The sequence below is a fragment of the Chenopodium album genome, chromosome 20 (genome assembly GCF_948465745.1).
Source record: "Chenopodium album chromosome 20, dcCheAlbu1.1, whole genome shotgun sequence".
Lineage (NCBI taxonomy): Eukaryota > Viridiplantae > Streptophyta > Magnoliopsida > Caryophyllales > Amaranthaceae > Chenopodium > Chenopodium album.
In genome coordinates, this window is record NC_137853.1 from 24,797,260 (window position 1) to 24,815,553 (window position 18,294).

General features: G+C 35.9%; 2 protein-coding genes across 2 annotated transcripts; one reads left to right on the forward strand and one right to left on the reverse strand.

Moving 5' to 3' along the window:
- The first annotated feature begins 1,077 nt into the window (after positions 1–1,077).
- On the forward strand, positions 1,078–3,767 carry LOC145598612 (uncharacterized). The gene is made up of 3 exons (XM_081654988.1): positions 1,078–1,411; positions 2,114–2,646; positions 3,428–3,767. Exons 1-3 carry the CDS (start codon positions 1,241–1,243, stop codon positions 3,513–3,515), a joined length of 792 nt encoding a protein of 263 aa, XP_081511114.1. The 5' UTR covers positions 1,078–1,240; the 3' UTR covers positions 3,516–3,767.
- Positions 3,768–8,897: 5,130 nt separating this feature from the next.
- On the reverse strand, positions 8,898–9,950 carry LOC145596920 (uncharacterized). Its single transcript, XM_081653112.1, has 3 exons — positions 9,622–9,950; positions 9,081–9,420; positions 8,898–8,975 (listed from the first exon to the last, which is right to left on the reverse strand). The coding sequence occupies exons 1-3, from the start codon at positions 9,948–9,950 to the stop codon at positions 8,898–8,900; spliced, it is 747 nt and encodes a 248-aa protein (XP_081509238.1).
- Between the last annotated feature and the right edge of the window lie 8,344 nt (positions 9,951–18,294).

Consider the following 18,294-nt stretch of genomic DNA (forward strand, 5'->3'; position numbering starts at 1 on the left):
AGGTGCACGCCCGCTCCTAAAAGTGCAGGGGAGGCAGAATGTGGCAGTTCAGGCAGGAGCGCCCGCTCCTAACAGGCTGCACGCCCTCTCCTCTTGTGCTTTGCTTCCAATATAGTTCTTCATGTTCATGCTATGTGACCAATTTCTCCTTGCATCTACAAACACGAACACACACATAAAAAGGAACCGGGGAAGCCAAAAGTTGTAATCATACACAAAAAGGAGTCGGAAAGGGGGATAAAGAGGGGAAAATGACAACAAAATTGTGCTAAAAATACCATGATAAGTGGACAAATAAAACACTTATCAGTTATTATGTTGATTATATGTCTCGAGGACAACATGGGCCCATGGGCCCCGAGGACTGGGCTGTACGACTCATCCAAGGGTTGACCCATGGGCTTCTTTAAAAAAATGAAAATACATTAATACTTCCGTGTTGTTCAATATGCTAATTTATCATGCCAAAAAAAAAATTCATATCAGTTGTCAATTTGTCATTAATAATTTTACAAAGTATAAAACATAATATGAACCAAAATAAAATATGATAAAGCCTAGAAACCCATAGAATGATAAAGAGAAAAAGAAAAAAACAAGTACAAATAGGTACACTGCTGGCCGACATAAATATAATTAAAAATAAAATGTATATGAAAAGGAAAAATACAAGTGCAATGGGCAAAGGCAGGGTCGTGCTTTACTAAGCTTTAGGACCACGGGTTACCCTATGTGCCAAGCTTGATGTGCTACCCAATATTTAAATGTCGAAGGTACTTGAATTAAAATGAAGAGGATTTCAAAAAAAAGAAAAAAAACAAAGAGTAATGAAGAGTTTAAATAACATAGACAAAAATCATTAATTCCTTCCGTCAATTACATAACAACTACTTCGTATTAATTAACCTCTCTCCAAAAGATGAAATAAAATATAATACAATAAAATATACATCCACTCCACCAATCAATTCAACATACCTTTCAACCTCTAATTTATTTATTCCCCCTTTTACCCAACAAAAAAAGTATAAATCTCAACCATAAGATATCAAGAAACATCTACCATTACTTTTAATACCAACGTACTAGTTACATTAGCAGTGGGCACTTGGCATCTTGTCTTGAAGCAAGAAGCCAATTTTCCAAACTTTGTTCAAATAAGTCAAATAACCAATCTTTTCTTGTTCAATTTATAATCCAGAAATCAAAACTCCTAATTTATGAAATTCATATTGAAAATATGAAGATTCTAGAAGAAGAATACTTAGATTTTGTATTAGTTCCATTAGGATTACTAATCCTTGGAATATATCATTCATGGCTTGCGTTTACCATGATTCGGCGTCCGCTAAGAACGGTTGTTTGCCTTAATACTATCATCCGACACCAATGGGTTCACCATATGATGAAGGTTAGTTCATTTTTCGCATATATTTGTTCAATTATTTGATCTCGATAATCATTTATGATAGAGTATATAAACCACTAAAACCAAACCTGAGCTTCAACAATTCAATCATTGAGATAAAAGCCAATTTCAGACTTTTTTTTAAATAGAATTTCAGACATATATTTGCTAATAGTATTTCTATGATTACTATTTGCTCTTGCTATTATTGGTAAATTCAGATTTGTTTCATTTTTTTATCTAGCTTAGATCACTCTTGTATAATTGGAGTGGACTACAGGACTAGTATCATCAATCATCATCAAGTTGTTGACCAACAAATCAAGTACTTTAGTCCACTTCAAGTCTTTTAACAAAATTAATTAGATGTAGTCCAACTCCAACTCTGACAATACGCTATTAATTTAGTTGTTGTAGAGCTATAATTAATTTTCTTTTCTTGATAATCCTATTTTAGCAAGTTAGATTTGCTAGAATTGTTCAGCATGAATACATGTCTAGCTTTCCAATGCGAGACGCAACCATTTGAAAAAATAAAATAACAATAATGCAAGATTTTGGTACTGATGTACCAAGCAAGTAACATGTGAATGTCAAATAGTTTAGTTGGTTAAAGTCGTAGAAGTGATATCTAAGACTTGGGATCAAATTCCGCTTAAATGAATTCACTTGAGTATTCTAACCTCAAACATTTGGATTTATTAGGATCAAGGAAAGTATGGTATTCTAGGAGTACAAACAATTCGGAACAACCTAAAGGCGGCTACAGTTTTGGCATCAACAGCAATAACACTGAGCTCCCTAATCAGTGCTATTGTGAGCAGCACAAGTAGTCTGACCTTTACAATACATACAACCAAGTATTTATCAGTTTTAATATGCTTCCTTGTAGCATTCTTCTGCAATATGCAGAGCATCAGATACTATGCCCATGTTAGTTTCTTGCTCAACGTACCACCACCCTCAGTCGACGAAGACAGAGAAGAGTTCGTTGAATATGTATCCCAACAATTGTACCGCGGCAGCCTGTTTTGGTCTCTTGGTCTGAGAGCTTTCTACTTCTCTTTCCCCCTTCTGCTCTGGATCTTCGGCGCTATTGCAATGTTAGCTTCTAGCTGTTTGTTGGTAATTTTTCTCTATTTCTTGGATACTGCTACCTCTTCTCCAAGATATCTTCGCAGTTACACTGACAACAAGGATAATCACAACTCTGATATTGAATCTGCAGGTCACTCAGTGTAAGTACTGTTATTATCTGATCAAAGTATCATGCATACATTCTTGAATTCTGCAATATTTTTTTTTATGATTATAATAAACAGAGAAAATGGCATAATTTAAAAAATTCGACCATCCAAATACACAGATTAATCTTAAATAGTCTACAAATTTACAAAAGGTTACTAGTCTTGTGTACCACGATCGAATACTTTACCAAATAAGCTAATTGGCATTATTTGTATCATCTTTCTAGACTAAATTAGCAATGTTTGTCTTTCGGTATTTCCTGACATGTAAGTATATGTATTGTATTTCAACTGCAAACTTTTATGCAGACCATGGAAATTGTTCAGTATAGAATTGAAGATCATGTGTACCTTAGCTTATATATGTATAATCTGAATGATGTTACTCAAATATGCAAAGCGACTATCTTATTATGAGAAAAAAATTTCATAAAGTATTTTAGTTAGGCTGCTTGAGGAGAATATGGTTAGCTAGGTTCTAAATCAATTAGCTGATGCTAATGTACATATGCAACTCTTCTTGAATGTTAAGGTAATATATGGAGTATGCAGTGAAAGTGACTCAAATTTTCTATGGTTCCTTCCAATTTAGAGGAATGCACAAGTTTTAGTCGTTTCAATAATTTTTTTGTGTCGCTTCTAATTTCTAATAATTTGAAAGCAAATCTATTTCTATTGTTCTATTTGTCTATGTGAAAAGTGAGTTATTTTCTTCCATCAGCTGTATCATTTAGGATGATATAAATGCTGTGAATTCTTCATGTGGTTTCAGGGGAACTGGTTTGTCAGAGGAATCGAACCTACGTCACCCACTACTAGGAAGCATCAAGCTATCTTCAGCTTCAGATACTTTGAGATAACTATAATGATCTAATTGCAAGCTTAAAGAATTCAAGAGGTTATTATTTGTAAAGCAATCTCCTGGGAGAATTTTAAGGAGTAGAGCTAGTAACAGGTATTTTGTAGCAATAACAAGTAATTTTAACGATTTGCTGTAACTAACTGCTTTACAGAAACTTGTTTCCATCAAAATTTTCTAGTGTAGTCCTTAGCTACAACGACAATGCAGGTTAGTTATAATATGAACAAATACATAACAATATAATAAAAGTACATAAGAGGGATAAAAAAATAATATGGACCCCATTACATGTGAAAAGAGCAATTTAATTGTACCATTGGAAGCTTATAAAATTGTTCATGCCAAAAATCGCTTAAAGAGACGACCTTTGGTTGGGATGCCGATAATTAGATTAAAAGAGATTGCGAAATGTAAATGACAGAAATAAAAAGAAGATAGACACGATATGGTGACGCGAAAAATCCCAATAAAGGTGGGTAAAAACTGCGGGTGGCTACTTGTCCACCAATTCACTATGATCATACGGGCGTTATAGCCATTGTTGATACAAAAACAATGATTATTCGAGTGTCTAAGGCCATAGATAGTAAAGAAGTATATAATAACAAGAGATTAAGTATACGTTATAGCCATTGATAAGATATATGAACATTGAGTTGATCATTGCAGCTTGTAGAACAATCGGATGAGACATGTCGTTGTTTAGATCGTCGAACCGGAGCCTCATGATGTATCTTTTGATGATGTATTTTGTAGTGTATTTTTTGTGGCGTTTTTATGTTTGGAATAAGCTGTGTATAATCTGCCTTTATTGCCGGTCGTTGCTTCCTTTTTATAGGCCTTTAAGTGGTAGAAAATTGGTTGAAGAAGATAAGGGTGACTTCCTTGATTCTAGGAAGTAGATGGTTGATTTCAAGACTTGGTCCCTTGATGAATGTAGACTTGTTTAGGCTTCAATATTTTATAACAACTTACTTGACCGGTTAAAGGATGGTAAAAGTGCTCTCCTTATTTATAGGAACTACTAGTAACAACAGTGACTTGTTCCACAACTTTCTAGCTTCGCACTACGAGACGCGTCCTGTTTGAACGTCGGACGTTGACGTCGGTGTCATCTTCTAATGTTGCATGACTGGAGGTTGTTGGAGGCCACTAGAGGTCGACGGAGGTCATTGTAGGCCGACGGAGGTCACTGAAGGGCATAAGACTTCACTGTAGTTGTTGGGCGTTGAGTATTGACGTTCGTCAATGAGGTTCGTCGTCCCTAAGATGCTTCGTTACGTTAGTTGTTGCTTGGACATGGGCATTAATCTCCTTGGCATTCTCCGTCTAATTCAACCTTGAACACCAAGACTTGTCTAACACACGACCGTCATTGTAATAGGACAACCCTTCGAACTTCACTTTGTGCCGTGAGAATTACGCCCATAACAAAAATATCATTGAATTCTTATAAAAGTACTACTAAGAGTGTAGTTAGTAAGACTGAAAAACATGTAAAGTACCTTTGAATATACGATAGTAATATTTGACCACTGGATCAGGACTACACTCTAATTATACCACTTGAAGCCTATAAAATACCATTGAGTAGTGTAGTTAATTAGTACAACAATAAAGTTGCAAGCATTTGTAATATCATTGGATATATACAATGGTATTATTTGATCACCTAGTGATACCCAATGAAATTTGGGACAGAATTACTTCAATGCCCCAGATTATGCACCTAGTTATGCGTAACCATTCTCCCTTTGGAATGTCATTGGTTGGAATCTCCTTGTCATAAGCCTCTTAGCGACTTATACCATTTAGTAGAAAAGCCATTAATCAATCAATATATCAATATCTATATGTACTCTATACAATATATTAAAGTAATCACCGGCGGGACACTTGGCATGATTTTGTGAAGAAATTTCTCTCCAAAATACTCTACTTTTTTTTTTTTTTTTTGTAAAAAAAAATTATATTAAAAAAATTAAAATTCTTTTAATAAATTCTTTATAGGATTAATAAATTCAAATTTAAAAAAAAAAAAAATTAAATTTCAAAAATAATTAAGTGTTACAAAAGTCATTTAATTTTAATTAAATCTATTACATTAGGAAAAATTGCCCGAAATAATCCCACCTTTGGCTCATCCGCCCAATATAATCCCACCTTTTGATTATTTTTAAATAATCCGACCTTTATACCTCTTCCGCTTTAAATGGTCCTAACCGGTCATCTAAGTTATTATTACAAAATACCACACACGTGTCAGCCTATGATTGGTCTAAAAAAATAATTTTTTCTAAAAAAAAATTAAAAATAAGATAAAAAAACAAAAGAAATAAATTTAAAATCCAGATTCCGGTAGAAAACCCAGATTTCGGCAACCTTACAACCGGACCTTTACCCAATTCCGGCACCATGTCCCTTCCTCTCCACGATTCAGACCACCAACTCCCTTCCCCTTCTCGATTCTGGCCACCTCCTCCCTCTCCCTCCCCCTACCCGTTCCCGCCCGACCCGAACCTAGCACCCAAACCTGCAACATCGCTTTTGCTTCTCAAAATGTAACACCCCCAAATTACTCTCTAATATTAACAACTAGTTTTTTTCCCGAGCAAACACTCAGATATTCAAAAGAAACAAAAAATTTATAAACTATACGCAGATTAAAGGGAATACATAATGCATTTTATAGATTAACGATTAAATTAATTTATTAATTTATTTATCTAAGTTGTTATTATTGTTCAATTTTTTAGGTTGTTTATTAGGTTGTATATTCTCTTTTTATTTATTTATTAGCTATCTAATTATTTTGAAAAAAAAAGAAAAAAAAGATTTTTGGCGGGAAAATTTTTAACGTAAGTGTGACACGTGTAACTTGGGGATAATGCTGGTGATTACTTTAGTATATAGTATTGATTGATAATAATCCAACTTTAGGGAGTAACATGGGAGTATTACCGCCACTTAATTACGTAAAGCATAACAGAGTTTTGCAGCGGAAAATAGTTCTTGTCTTTCATTAATAATAATAATAGTAGTAATAATAGTTTGATACACCTTCAAAGTAACTATACTACTAACGCTATGTTTATTAAGTTAAACTAGGTGATCACCACCCATCATTCCCAATGCAGCACATAGTTCACGTTGTTCGACCGCCATCACCTATCTACTCATCAAAATGATAAGTAGGGCCAAGCCAAAACAAAACAAATACGTATTAGCCAAAGTGCTAAGTACATACAAATGCTAGTCATGTAAAATCAATTTAATTAATTAAACATGCTTTTGAAGAGATTTAACTTTAATAAATCATAATTTATCCAAACCATTCATGAATAGAAATTCATGTATAAAAACTTGTCAAAAGAACCAATTTCCGAAACAACCAACTTTCCAAAGATAATTCCGAATAGGATGGATCAATCCTCATTTTCGTAAATCATTTTACCACCTAAGTGTGCACACCCCACAAGCTAGTAACTCCTTTACATAGTGCTATCAAGGGGAAAGACTAGGTCATACAAAGTCCATAATCTTCAACTTACTCCGCATAGTGGGAGTTAAAAATCCAATGATCCAAGAAATAAATCCTGATAAATAAACTTTCCAATGTCCCATACTCGGGATAATTTAAACAATAAAACTTCCCTCTTGAATATCAATAAAAGTTTATAATTAACAATATAAAATATTTAAACATTTGAGATTAGACGATTAAAACATGCTTCACCAAAATATATTTCACAATCATTTAAACATGGTTAAAAAATCGCTTAACATGTAAATCACGTTGCACACAAAAGCCACTTTATAAAAGATCTAGCCACGTGTACGTACCTCGATCTTTGCAAAACAAACATGGGGTTTCTAGTTACGAACCGGAAATACCTCCTACAACAAACCAATAATCCTAATCAAATACTTTTCAACTCATAGATACAAGGATTTAGACTATCGACTTTGACTAGTTGTGCATGAACAACTTATTATTATAACCCTTTTATAAAATTAACACTTGTACTTATAGAATAATCTTTAACTATCCGTAATAATAATAATAAAAATTATACTACTATTAATAATAAGAGTAGTAGTAGTGATACGTTGGTAAGTAGTAGTATGATAGTAGTAATTGTAGTAGCAGCAACTCAGCAGCAACAACTACTAATAATAATAATAATAATAACAACAACAACAACAACAACAACAACAACAACAACAACAACAACGTAGTTGTTGTAGTAGTAACGATATGTAGTTAGTACTTAGTAGTAGATAAAGAGTAATAGGATATAGTAGTATAGCCATAGATTATAATAGTAGTATACATAAGTAGTAAGGTAGGAGTAGTATGTAAGTAATTAATAACAATAATAATCATAATAATAAGGTAGTAAAAATATAGTAGTAGTAGTAGTAGTAGTAGTAGGCTATAATGAAAAGTTTAGCTTACCTTTCTATTACTACCAAAGATCAAAGACCAATTGGTCTTTTGATTGAAGCAGATGCAGGGTAAAGAATAGGGGAGTAGGAGAAAGAAAGTGAAAAGAGGAGTTTAGAAAAGGAAATGGGTTGAAGCATGTAGTCCACCTCTTATGGGTATTTATAGCTCTAAATTAGCACTATTGTAACTATATTCATTAATGCAAGGAGTTGGACTTATTAATACAATTAGAAGACTTCTTAGTCTCCATCCTACTTGCCGACATGAGTTTTTATTTATTATATATATTGAAGTAGAATGCTAGGTAAATTGTAGTACTAGTGTACTACACATATGTATATAAATAGCGAATTTGTACTTTGTCGTCTGAATCGGGTACAAATTATTAACGGTTGAAATTTTGATTTGGGTACAACAAGTTTTAACTTGACTCGTGTAATTAAATTCATCATAAAATGTAGGTAAAAATTATTATATAAATATTTTGTATGATAAAATATATCGGAAAATCCATATTTATAATTATTAAATGACTTAAAATACGGGGTATTACAGTATACTCCCCTTAAAAGAAGTTTCGACCTCGAAACTTGAGTAAAAAGTTGGTTAAATAATCCAAGTTAATATAAATTGACTCATGCACAACTTATAATGACTCGAGATGACTCAAATTATGACTCAGACGCAACACATAGTGACTCAGAATGACTCGAAACTAAACAAAAAGGGCAAAAGCGCGAAACTCTATCGCATTCTACCCCCCTTAAAAGGAGTTATGCCCCCGTAACTCGACTACTAACCTCATAAAACAACTCTGGATATCTTTTCCTCATATCTGCTTTGGCTTCCCAAGTAGCTTCCTCGGTTTTATGGTTTGACCATAGAACCTTGACTATCTTAACATCCTTGTTCCTAGTGCTTCTCACTTTACTATCCAGAATCTTCATCCAGAATCTTCACATGTCTTTCTTCATAAGTCAAGTTTTCGTCCATCTCGATGGTTTCAGGCTGTAAAACATGGGAAACATCTGGTATGTACTTCCGAATTTGGCTCACATGGAACACATTGTGAACTTTTTCTAGCTCGTTAGGCAAATCCAACTTTTATGCTACCTTTCCCACCTTTTGGATGATCTCGTAGGGTCCAATGTATTTCAGGCTTAACTTTTCTCTTTTCCTGAACCTCATCACTCCCTTCATTGGGGATATTTTCAATAAAACATTCTCACCTACTTCGCATTCCTCATCCCTCCTTTTCAAATCTTCATAGCTCTTTTGACGATCTTGTGCGGCTTTAATTTTCTCTTGAATCATCTTTACTTGTTTCACTGTCTCCTCGATCATTTCTGTCCCAATTGTAACTGTCTCGCTTATGTCGTTCCAACATATCGGGCTTCTACACTTCCGCCCATACAAAGCCTCGAATGGCGCCATCCCAATACTTGCATGATAACTGTTGTTGTAGGAGAATTCTATTAAGCCCAAATGGTCTTCCCACGAACCTTGATACTCCATAACTCATGATCTCAACATATCCTCTAATGTCTGTATTGTTCTCTCTGTTTGACCATCGGTTGCGGGGTGGAATGCAGTGCTCATCAACAACTTAGTCCCCATAGCCTTTTGTAAACTCTGCTAGAAGTTGGATAAGAACCTTGAGTCTCTATCCGAGATGATGTCCTTCGGCACACCATGGTATTTCACCACAAATTTCACATACGCTCTTCCCAATTGATCCATCGACCAAGTACTCCTCATAGGTATGAACGTTACACATTTCGTTAGTCGATCCACTATGACCCAAATTGTATCATTTCCTGCTCGAGTCTTGGGTAAGGCTCCCACGAAATCCATAGAGATCGAATCCCACTTCCAACTAGGCACCTCCAAGGATTGAACTGTTCCTTGGGGTCTCTTATGCTCAATTTTGACCTTTTGACAAGTCAAACATCTAGCCACAAATTCTGCCACTTCCCTTTTCATATTCGGCCACCAGAATATCTTTTTCATGTCCTTATACAACTTATCCCTTCCGGGATGCATTGAATAAGGAGACCTATGAGCTTCCTCCATCAACTTCTACTTAAGATCACTTTGATTCTGAGGGACACACCATCTCCCTTTAAACCTCATGCTTCCATCATCGGCTATTGAAAAGTCCAATACTTGCCCTTCCTCGATCTTTTCTTTAATCTTGCTCAACTTTTCATCTCCAGGTTGACTTTCCCGAATCTCATCATAGATTGACGGTCTGCTCAACAAGGCACTCAAAATCTTCTTAACTTCTCCTTGTTCCAATACCTCCAAATTCATCTTTTGGAATTCCACACACAATTGATCTGGTAGAATCATTGCATTAACTGCATGACTCGACTTCTTACTTAATGCATCAGCTACAACATTTGCTTTCCCTTCATGATACTGAATCTCCAAATCATAATCCTTAATCAACTCCAACCATCGCCGTTGTCTCATGTTCAACTCCCTTTGAGTGAATATGTACTTCAAACTCTTGTGATCGGTGAAAATCCTACATGTCACTCCATACAAGTAGTGTCTCCAAATCTTCAATGCAAACACAATTGCGGCTAACTCCAAGTCATGGGTCGGGTAATTCACCTCATAAGGCTTCAACTGTCTCGAAGCATAAGCAATCACCTTTCGATTTTGCATCAAAACACAACCTAATCCGAACTTTGACGAGTCATTATACACTTCATACTGCTCACTTCCATCAGGCAGGTTTAACACAGGTGTCGTAGTCAACTTCTCTTTCAATGTCTGAAAAGCCTCCTCACACTTCGAAGTCCACTCGTACTTACATTCTTTCCTCATCAAGCTCGTCATAGGCCTTGCAATTTTCGAGAAATCCTTAACAAATCTCCTATAATAACCTGCTAACCCAAGAAAACTCCGAACATCTGACACACTCCTCGAGGTCGGCCATTCACTTATAGCCATTACCTTTGCTGGATCCACCGATACTCCTTCCTTAGAAATCACGTGACCTAGGAAAGCTACCTCTTCCAACCAAAACTCACACTTTGAGAGTTTGGCGTACAATTGATGCTCTCTCAAGGTTGACAATACCACCCTCAAATGATCCTCACGCTCTTCCTGGTTCCTCGAATACACCAAAATATCATCGATAAACACCACAACAAACTTATCCAAGTATGGCCTAAAAATTCGGTGCATTAAATCCATAAAAACCGCAGGTGCATTAGTTAACCCAAATGGCATTACAGTGAATTCATAATGACCATAACGAGTCCTAAAAGCACTCTTTGGAATGTCCAACTCTGCTATCCTCAACTAATGATACCCGGATCTTAAATCAATCTTCGAAAATATTCCCTCCCCTTTCAATTGGTCGAACAAATCATCAATCCTAGGCAGTGGGTACTTGTTCTTGATTGTCACATTGTTCAACTCTCGATAGTCTATGCACAACGTTAAGCTTCCATCCTTCTTCTTCACGAACAAAACTGGTGCACCCCATGGTGATGAGCTAGGCCGAATATAGCCCTTCTCCAATGAGTCGTCTAACTGAGTCTTCAGCTCTTTAATCTTAGCTGGGGCCATCCTATATGGAGCCTTTAAAATAGGTCTTGTCCCTGGCACTAAGTCTATGGTAAATTCGACATCCCTTACCGGCGGCATCCTTGGAATCTCCTCAGGAAAGACATCGAGGAATTCATTTACTACCGGAATATTTTTCCCATCATCTCTATCTCCTTCTTCTATCCTTTGGACACTACACAAATACAGTGGATATCCTTTTGCTACACACTTCTTAAGTTGCAAAGCAGATATGATCTTTAACCCTGATTTCTTTCCCTCCCTTCGATAGATTACCCTAACTATGCCCGGGCCACACAACGTGACCTTTTGGGCCTCGCAATCAATTTGGGCCTTGTACTTGCCCAGCCAGTCCATCCCCAAAATAACATCGAGATCTTGTAAGTCAAGCTCGATTAAGTCTGATGGAAATTCTACTTTTGAAATGACAAGAGGTATACCCTGATGCATCTTAGTACAACTCACCACTTCCCCTGATGGGACAGCAATATCTAAGGAAACCGACACCGAACTCTCTAACTTGAGTCTATCTACTAAAATTCTAGAAATAAAAGAGTGAGGCGCCCCTGAATCAAACAAGACTTTAGTAGACATAGAACAAATAAAGAAATTGCCAATTATCACATCAGAAGCAGTTGCAGCCTCACGGCTGTTCATCACGAACACACGACCCTTGGGAGCGGCTCCACTATTGTTGGGTGTTGGCTTAGGAATGAATCCACTAGGCTGAGCTGGCTTGGTTTGGTTCTTCTCATCTTGGGGTTTACCCGACTGCTCATCCTAGACCTTCTTGTAACACTCATACTCACGGTGACCTAGCTTTTGACAGTAGCAGCAAGTCACTAGGTTTCCCTCACAGTCCCTTCCTGGGTGGTTCTTCGTACATCTCTTGCAAAAATAGGTTCTCTTGGGTTTGTCCCCATTCCCTTGGTTTCCATTTCCTCTTTCAAAATTACCCCTGTTGTCCCTTTTCCATTGAAATTTCAACTCGGGTTTCCCTCAACCTTGGGTTTCTTTTCACTCCCATTGAAAGTCCCACTAGGCTTCCTCTTTTCTCCGGAAAAGTTTTCCTCTAGCTTTCTCCCCTTGCTGCACTCCCATAAACCTCATCTAAGGTTTCAAAGGTCACTCCTCCTAATTTTCCTTGAAGGGTCAAAGTCAAACCTTACTCAAACCTCTGTGCCTTAAGTGCTTCAGTTGGTACTTGACAAGGGAATAAATGCGTCGTCAATTGTCTATCCCTAGATCAAATACAATTTATACAACCTAAACAAACCTAATACGAGTATAAGGCAAGCATAGGGGTTGAACCACAGAGAACGGATAAACACCACCAAATGTTATCGACAATTAAGCTAGTCCGGAATAGGAGATAAATAAACTAAAGTCTAAAAATGCTAAAACAAGAAATAAAATATTAAGGGAAACGGTTTAGGTATAGAATTCACTTGAACATAAACAAAAGCATAGAATTTGAATTAATTATGAACTAAACATGCTCAAATATCGAAATAAAGGATCCAATCTAGCCGCCTTCCGGGGTCAATTGGCTTCTCCTAACATAGCCTCTATGTTTCCACATTAGAACCATATACTAGGAGGTACTATTAAATAACAATCGATAATAATGAACCTTAACTAAGTCAACTTTCGTTCCTTGTTAGCAAAGATTCACCTTTAATCAACCAACAATGTGCACTTGCAAGAAGATTAAAGAATATCAAGCATATAAAGACTTTAATCACAAATAAATCAACTCTAAACCTAGAACATGCTCAAGATCCAACTACACTACAACCATCCCCTTAATGGGGAAATTACTCACTAATCATGATAATAACAAGATTAATTAACAAATAACCAAGAACCAACATGATTAACAAGTAATACCAACAACTAAAACAATAATAATCAAAACAAAGCAATAAAAATAGAGGAGAGAGAGTTAGAGATTCTCATTGATTGAAGAGGTAAATCTATAGAAAAGATGATCAATTTCTTCTTCAAAATCCAAGTTCAACAATGGTGAAACCCTCACTTTCTCTCTCTAAACTACCCTAATCCTAAGCTAAACCTAGAGAGAGAAGCTCTCCTAAAACTAATTAGAGAGTAGAATAATAGCTAAAAATGTTCACCTTCTAATTACCCCAAAAATGGGTATTTATACTAACTTAAGAAAAATAATAAGAGAAGGGAAATAAAATAAATACACTAAGTAAAGGAAAATAAAAATAAGAAAGGAAAATAAACTAAGAAAAGAGAAATAAAAATAAAAGGAAAAGGAAAAGTAAAAATAAATAAATAAATAAATAAATAAATAAATAAATAAATAAAAATAAAAATAAAAGGAAAAGAAAAAGAAAACAAATCCCACCCAAAACCAAAATAATCAGACCCTCTTAATTCCCCTCCTTCTCCTTTCGTGGCTGCTCTGAATTTCATCACACCACCATCATCCCTCGCAAATCTTCATCATCAAATCAGCACCATTAGCAATTTTTTAGCAAATAATCTTGACCACTCGATCTTATTAATGCTCACGTGAGAAGCTCGTGATATGGGTTCAAATCGAACCCAGAAAGCCGCGCCCGCGGTGGTCTAAACCGCGCCCTCTCCAGAGCCACTGCGTCCGCGGGATGACCTCGGGACAACCACGGCTAATTACTGCCTGATTTGTAACATCGAGCCCGCGTCCGCTCCTCTTACACCCGCGTCCTCGGGGAATTTCAATTGAATTGGGGGAATGATTGATGTTTGCGTGGAGAAATAGGGAGGTGCGTGAGGTGTTTATTGTTGGTGTTGTGTTCGTTGCTGTTGCTGTTGTTGGTGGTTGTGGGGTTGCGTGTTGGTGAGTGAGAACGGTGGCGCGGCTGGTGGTAATTGGTGGTTGATTGTGGTGGCGAAGGAGCAGGGGGTTGTGATGGTGGCTGTTACAAGGTGTTGGCTGATGGAAGTTGTTGTTGTTGTTGATGTTGCTGTTATCGTTGTTGTTGTTGTGGCTGGTGGTTGGAGAAATGGGAGGTACGAATTGGGGTGGCTGCTGTTGTAACTATGGTGGCGAAATGGGGAGTGCGATGTTGTGGTGTTGGTTGCGGTGCTGCTGGAGCAGCAGGGGAGTTGAGAGATGGTTGCGGTGTTGTTGTGTTTGTTGTTGCTGTTGATGTGCGTGGTGGAGATTGATGGTGGTTGGAGGTGGTTGTTGCTTGGTGGGAGCAAGGGAAGTGTTTTTTGGGGTGTTTTTGTGGCTGGTGTGGTGGAGGTTAAGGTGTGGGGTGGTGACGGATAACGTGGCAGCAGGGGAAAAGCAGGGACAATGTGCATTTGCCTCGAACCTCGGACCTACACACCCAAAGAAAACCGAGGAGAGGATCGGGATATAAAATAAAATAAATAAAATAGAAATAAATAAAAATGAAAATAAATAAAGGACGAAATAAAATAAAACCAAGACAAATAAAATAAAATAAATAAAATAGAAATAAACTAGAAAATAAGGGACATACAACTAAACTAAAAAAAAAATAATTAAAACTACGCAAACAAATAAAATAAAATAAAATACGAAAATAGACTAAAATTAATAAAATAAAGAAAATAAACTAAAACACACCAAAATTACCAAAATAAACTAGAAACTTTATTAAAGAGAAAACAAGAGAATAAAAGGTAAAATAAGGGAAAATAAACACGAAAATAACCTAAACACTACCCCTAGGAGTGGCATAAATGTCACTTATCAGTACTACATCAGGTGCAAATCTCATCAACTCAATAAACTTGCTATAATATTCATTAATTGTCATGTTCCCCATCCTAAGGTTCGTAAACTCCATACACTTTTGTTTCCTCAAGTAGGAAGGGTAAAACTTCTCTCTTAAAAAGTCCTTAAATTCAGCCCACCCAAAGTTAGGAACACTCAGTAAGTCATTCCTCCTTTTGACTCCACCATAAATCGGCTTCCTCTCTAAGGTAATAAACAACATTATTGACTTTTAATTCCTCAGGACAATTAATAGCATCAAAAAGTTTATCAAACTCTCTCACCCAATTTTCTAAGCTTGCTGGGTCTACCTTGCCAAGGTAAGTGGGTGGTTTGGCCGCAGCTACTCTCTTAAAAACTTCCCCAAAAGAATCAAGGTCATTATGGGCCTTTCCCTGGTTTGAGACAATACCGGCTATGTTTTCGGTTATTTTGGTTAGCCTTTTGATGATAGAGCTGACTTTGGACTTACTCCCTTTCTTAATTCTTTTCCTTAGAGAATGATCCTGAATAATGTGGTAATTAGACACATGAATTTACAAACAAATTGTTCATCTATCCAACAAAGACTCAATCAGCGATGTGATAACTTTACTGTTCATAAAATATCTTGAGTACTAGACGTTTCATCAAATTAACTAGCAAGTCTAAATTGCCATTTTAAAAGTAACTCTATGTAACATCTCAAAATTATTCATCACAAGATTTATCATAATTTGCAATCAACAAACACTTCACCATAAAATTCATCACATAAGAGTGAAATTCACCTTCCAATCCATTTCCAATTTAGGAATAATTATCGAATAATAATTCATGAACCTTCACTAATATACCGCGAAATATAAAAATTTCCAAAATACTATCAATCTTAACGCCATTCGAAATATATTTCGAACCTTTATATTCTAAACTACAGTTTGGACGTTTGCTTAGTCCATATGCACATAATTCACGTAAAGTTCGAAATTACTTTTTGAATACGTTTCAAATTCTTTAATTTTGAAAATATCATATATAGTTATAATATAAGTTAAGTACTTGATTCATAATGTGGATTTATTGGACCAATGAGATCCCAGGTAGGAGAGGTTAGGGTCGACGTTGCCCATAGCCCAAATCCTGCCTTAGACAGAGCTCATTATCAATCCAATAATCCCCACTATTAATCTTTCTTCGTATTAAAATAGAAAGTAGTTTTTTTTTACTTAAATACATACTTAATATATATTTTCGAAAAAAAAACGAATGCGAAACTTTATCCTATATGCTCTTCTTAGGTCTACCCATTAGTTTTATATTCCAATTTTTATCTTTTTAAGACCAGAAAACTGATACCACTTTGTAACACCCCCAAATTACTCTCTAATATTAACAATAATAATCCAACTTTAGGGAGTAACATGGGAGTATTACCGCCACGTGATTACGTAAGGCTTAACAGAGTTTTGCAGCGGAAAATAGTTATTGTCTTTAATTCATAATAATAATAGTAGTAATAATAGTTTGATACACCTTCAAAGTAGCTATACTACTAATGCTATGTTTATTAAGTTAAACTAGGTGATCACCGCCCATCGTTTCCAATGCAGCACATAGTTCACGTTGTCCGGCCGCCATCACCTCTCTACTCATCAAAATGATAAGTAGGGCCAAGCCAAAACAAAACAAATACGTATTAGCCAAAATGCTAAGTACATACAAATGCTAGTCATGTAAAATCAATTTAATTAATTAAACATGCTTTCAAAGAGAATTAACTTTAACAAATCATAATTTATCCAAACCATTCATGAATAGAAATTCATGTATAAAAACTTGTCAAAAGAAACAATTTCCGAAACAACCAACTTTCCAAAGATATTTCCGAATAGGATGGATCAATCCTCATTTTCGTAAATCATTTTACCACCTAAGTGTGCACACCCCCCAAGCTAGTAACTCCTTTACATATTACTATCAAGGGGAAAGACTAGGTCATACAAAGTCCATAGTCTTCAACTTACTCCGCATAGCGGGAGTTAAAATCCAATGATCCAAGAAATAAATCCTGATAAATAAACTTTCCAATGTCCCATACTCGGGATAATTTAAACAATAAAACTTCCCTCTTGAATATTAATAAAAGTTTATAATTAACCATATAAAATATTTAAACATTTGAGATTAAACGATTAAAACATGTTTCACCAAAATATATTTCACAATCATTTAAACATGGTTCAAAAATCGCTTAACATGTAAATCACGTTACATAAAAAAGCCACTTTATAAAAGATCTAGCCATGTGTACGTACCTCGATCTTTGCAAAACAAACACGGGGTTCCTAGTTACGAACTGGAAATACCTCCTACAACAAACCAATAATCCTAATCAAATACTTTTCAACTCATAGATACAAGGATTTAGACTATCGACTTTGACTAGTTGTGCATGAACAACTTATTATTATAACCTTTTATAAAATTAACTGTTGTACTTATTGATGAGTGACATTTATGGCACTCATTTGATCTCTTTTTGGATGAATTTCATCTCATTTTATAACTCTTTTCTTTAGTTTTCCTTAGTTTTATTCTTAATTTCTTCATTTTGTGCTTTTCTTAGTTAGTTTCTCTATTTTGTGCATTTTCTAGTTTATTTGTTGTTTTTCCATTTTATTTGCTTGTTCTCTTTTATTTGTAGGTTATGGTTGTCCAAGAATTCCCGAGCTTCCTTTCCTTGGTTTTCATCGCTTTTGATGCCTTATGCTCGTGCAAAGAGCTCAAAGTCAAGAGGGACCCGAAGAGCAAGCTTCAAGACTTTAGTTGGGCACTTTTCATGCCTTGTGTTTATCTAAAATTCCAAGGAAAGTTGCTGCCTACCTTGTCCTCCATCACCATCATCAAGGGTGTGTGCACCTCATGAGCTAGGATGAAGAGAAGAGAGGAAGCTTACCCAGGCAGGTGCGGGCACACACGGGGGGTGTGCGGCCGCACATGTGT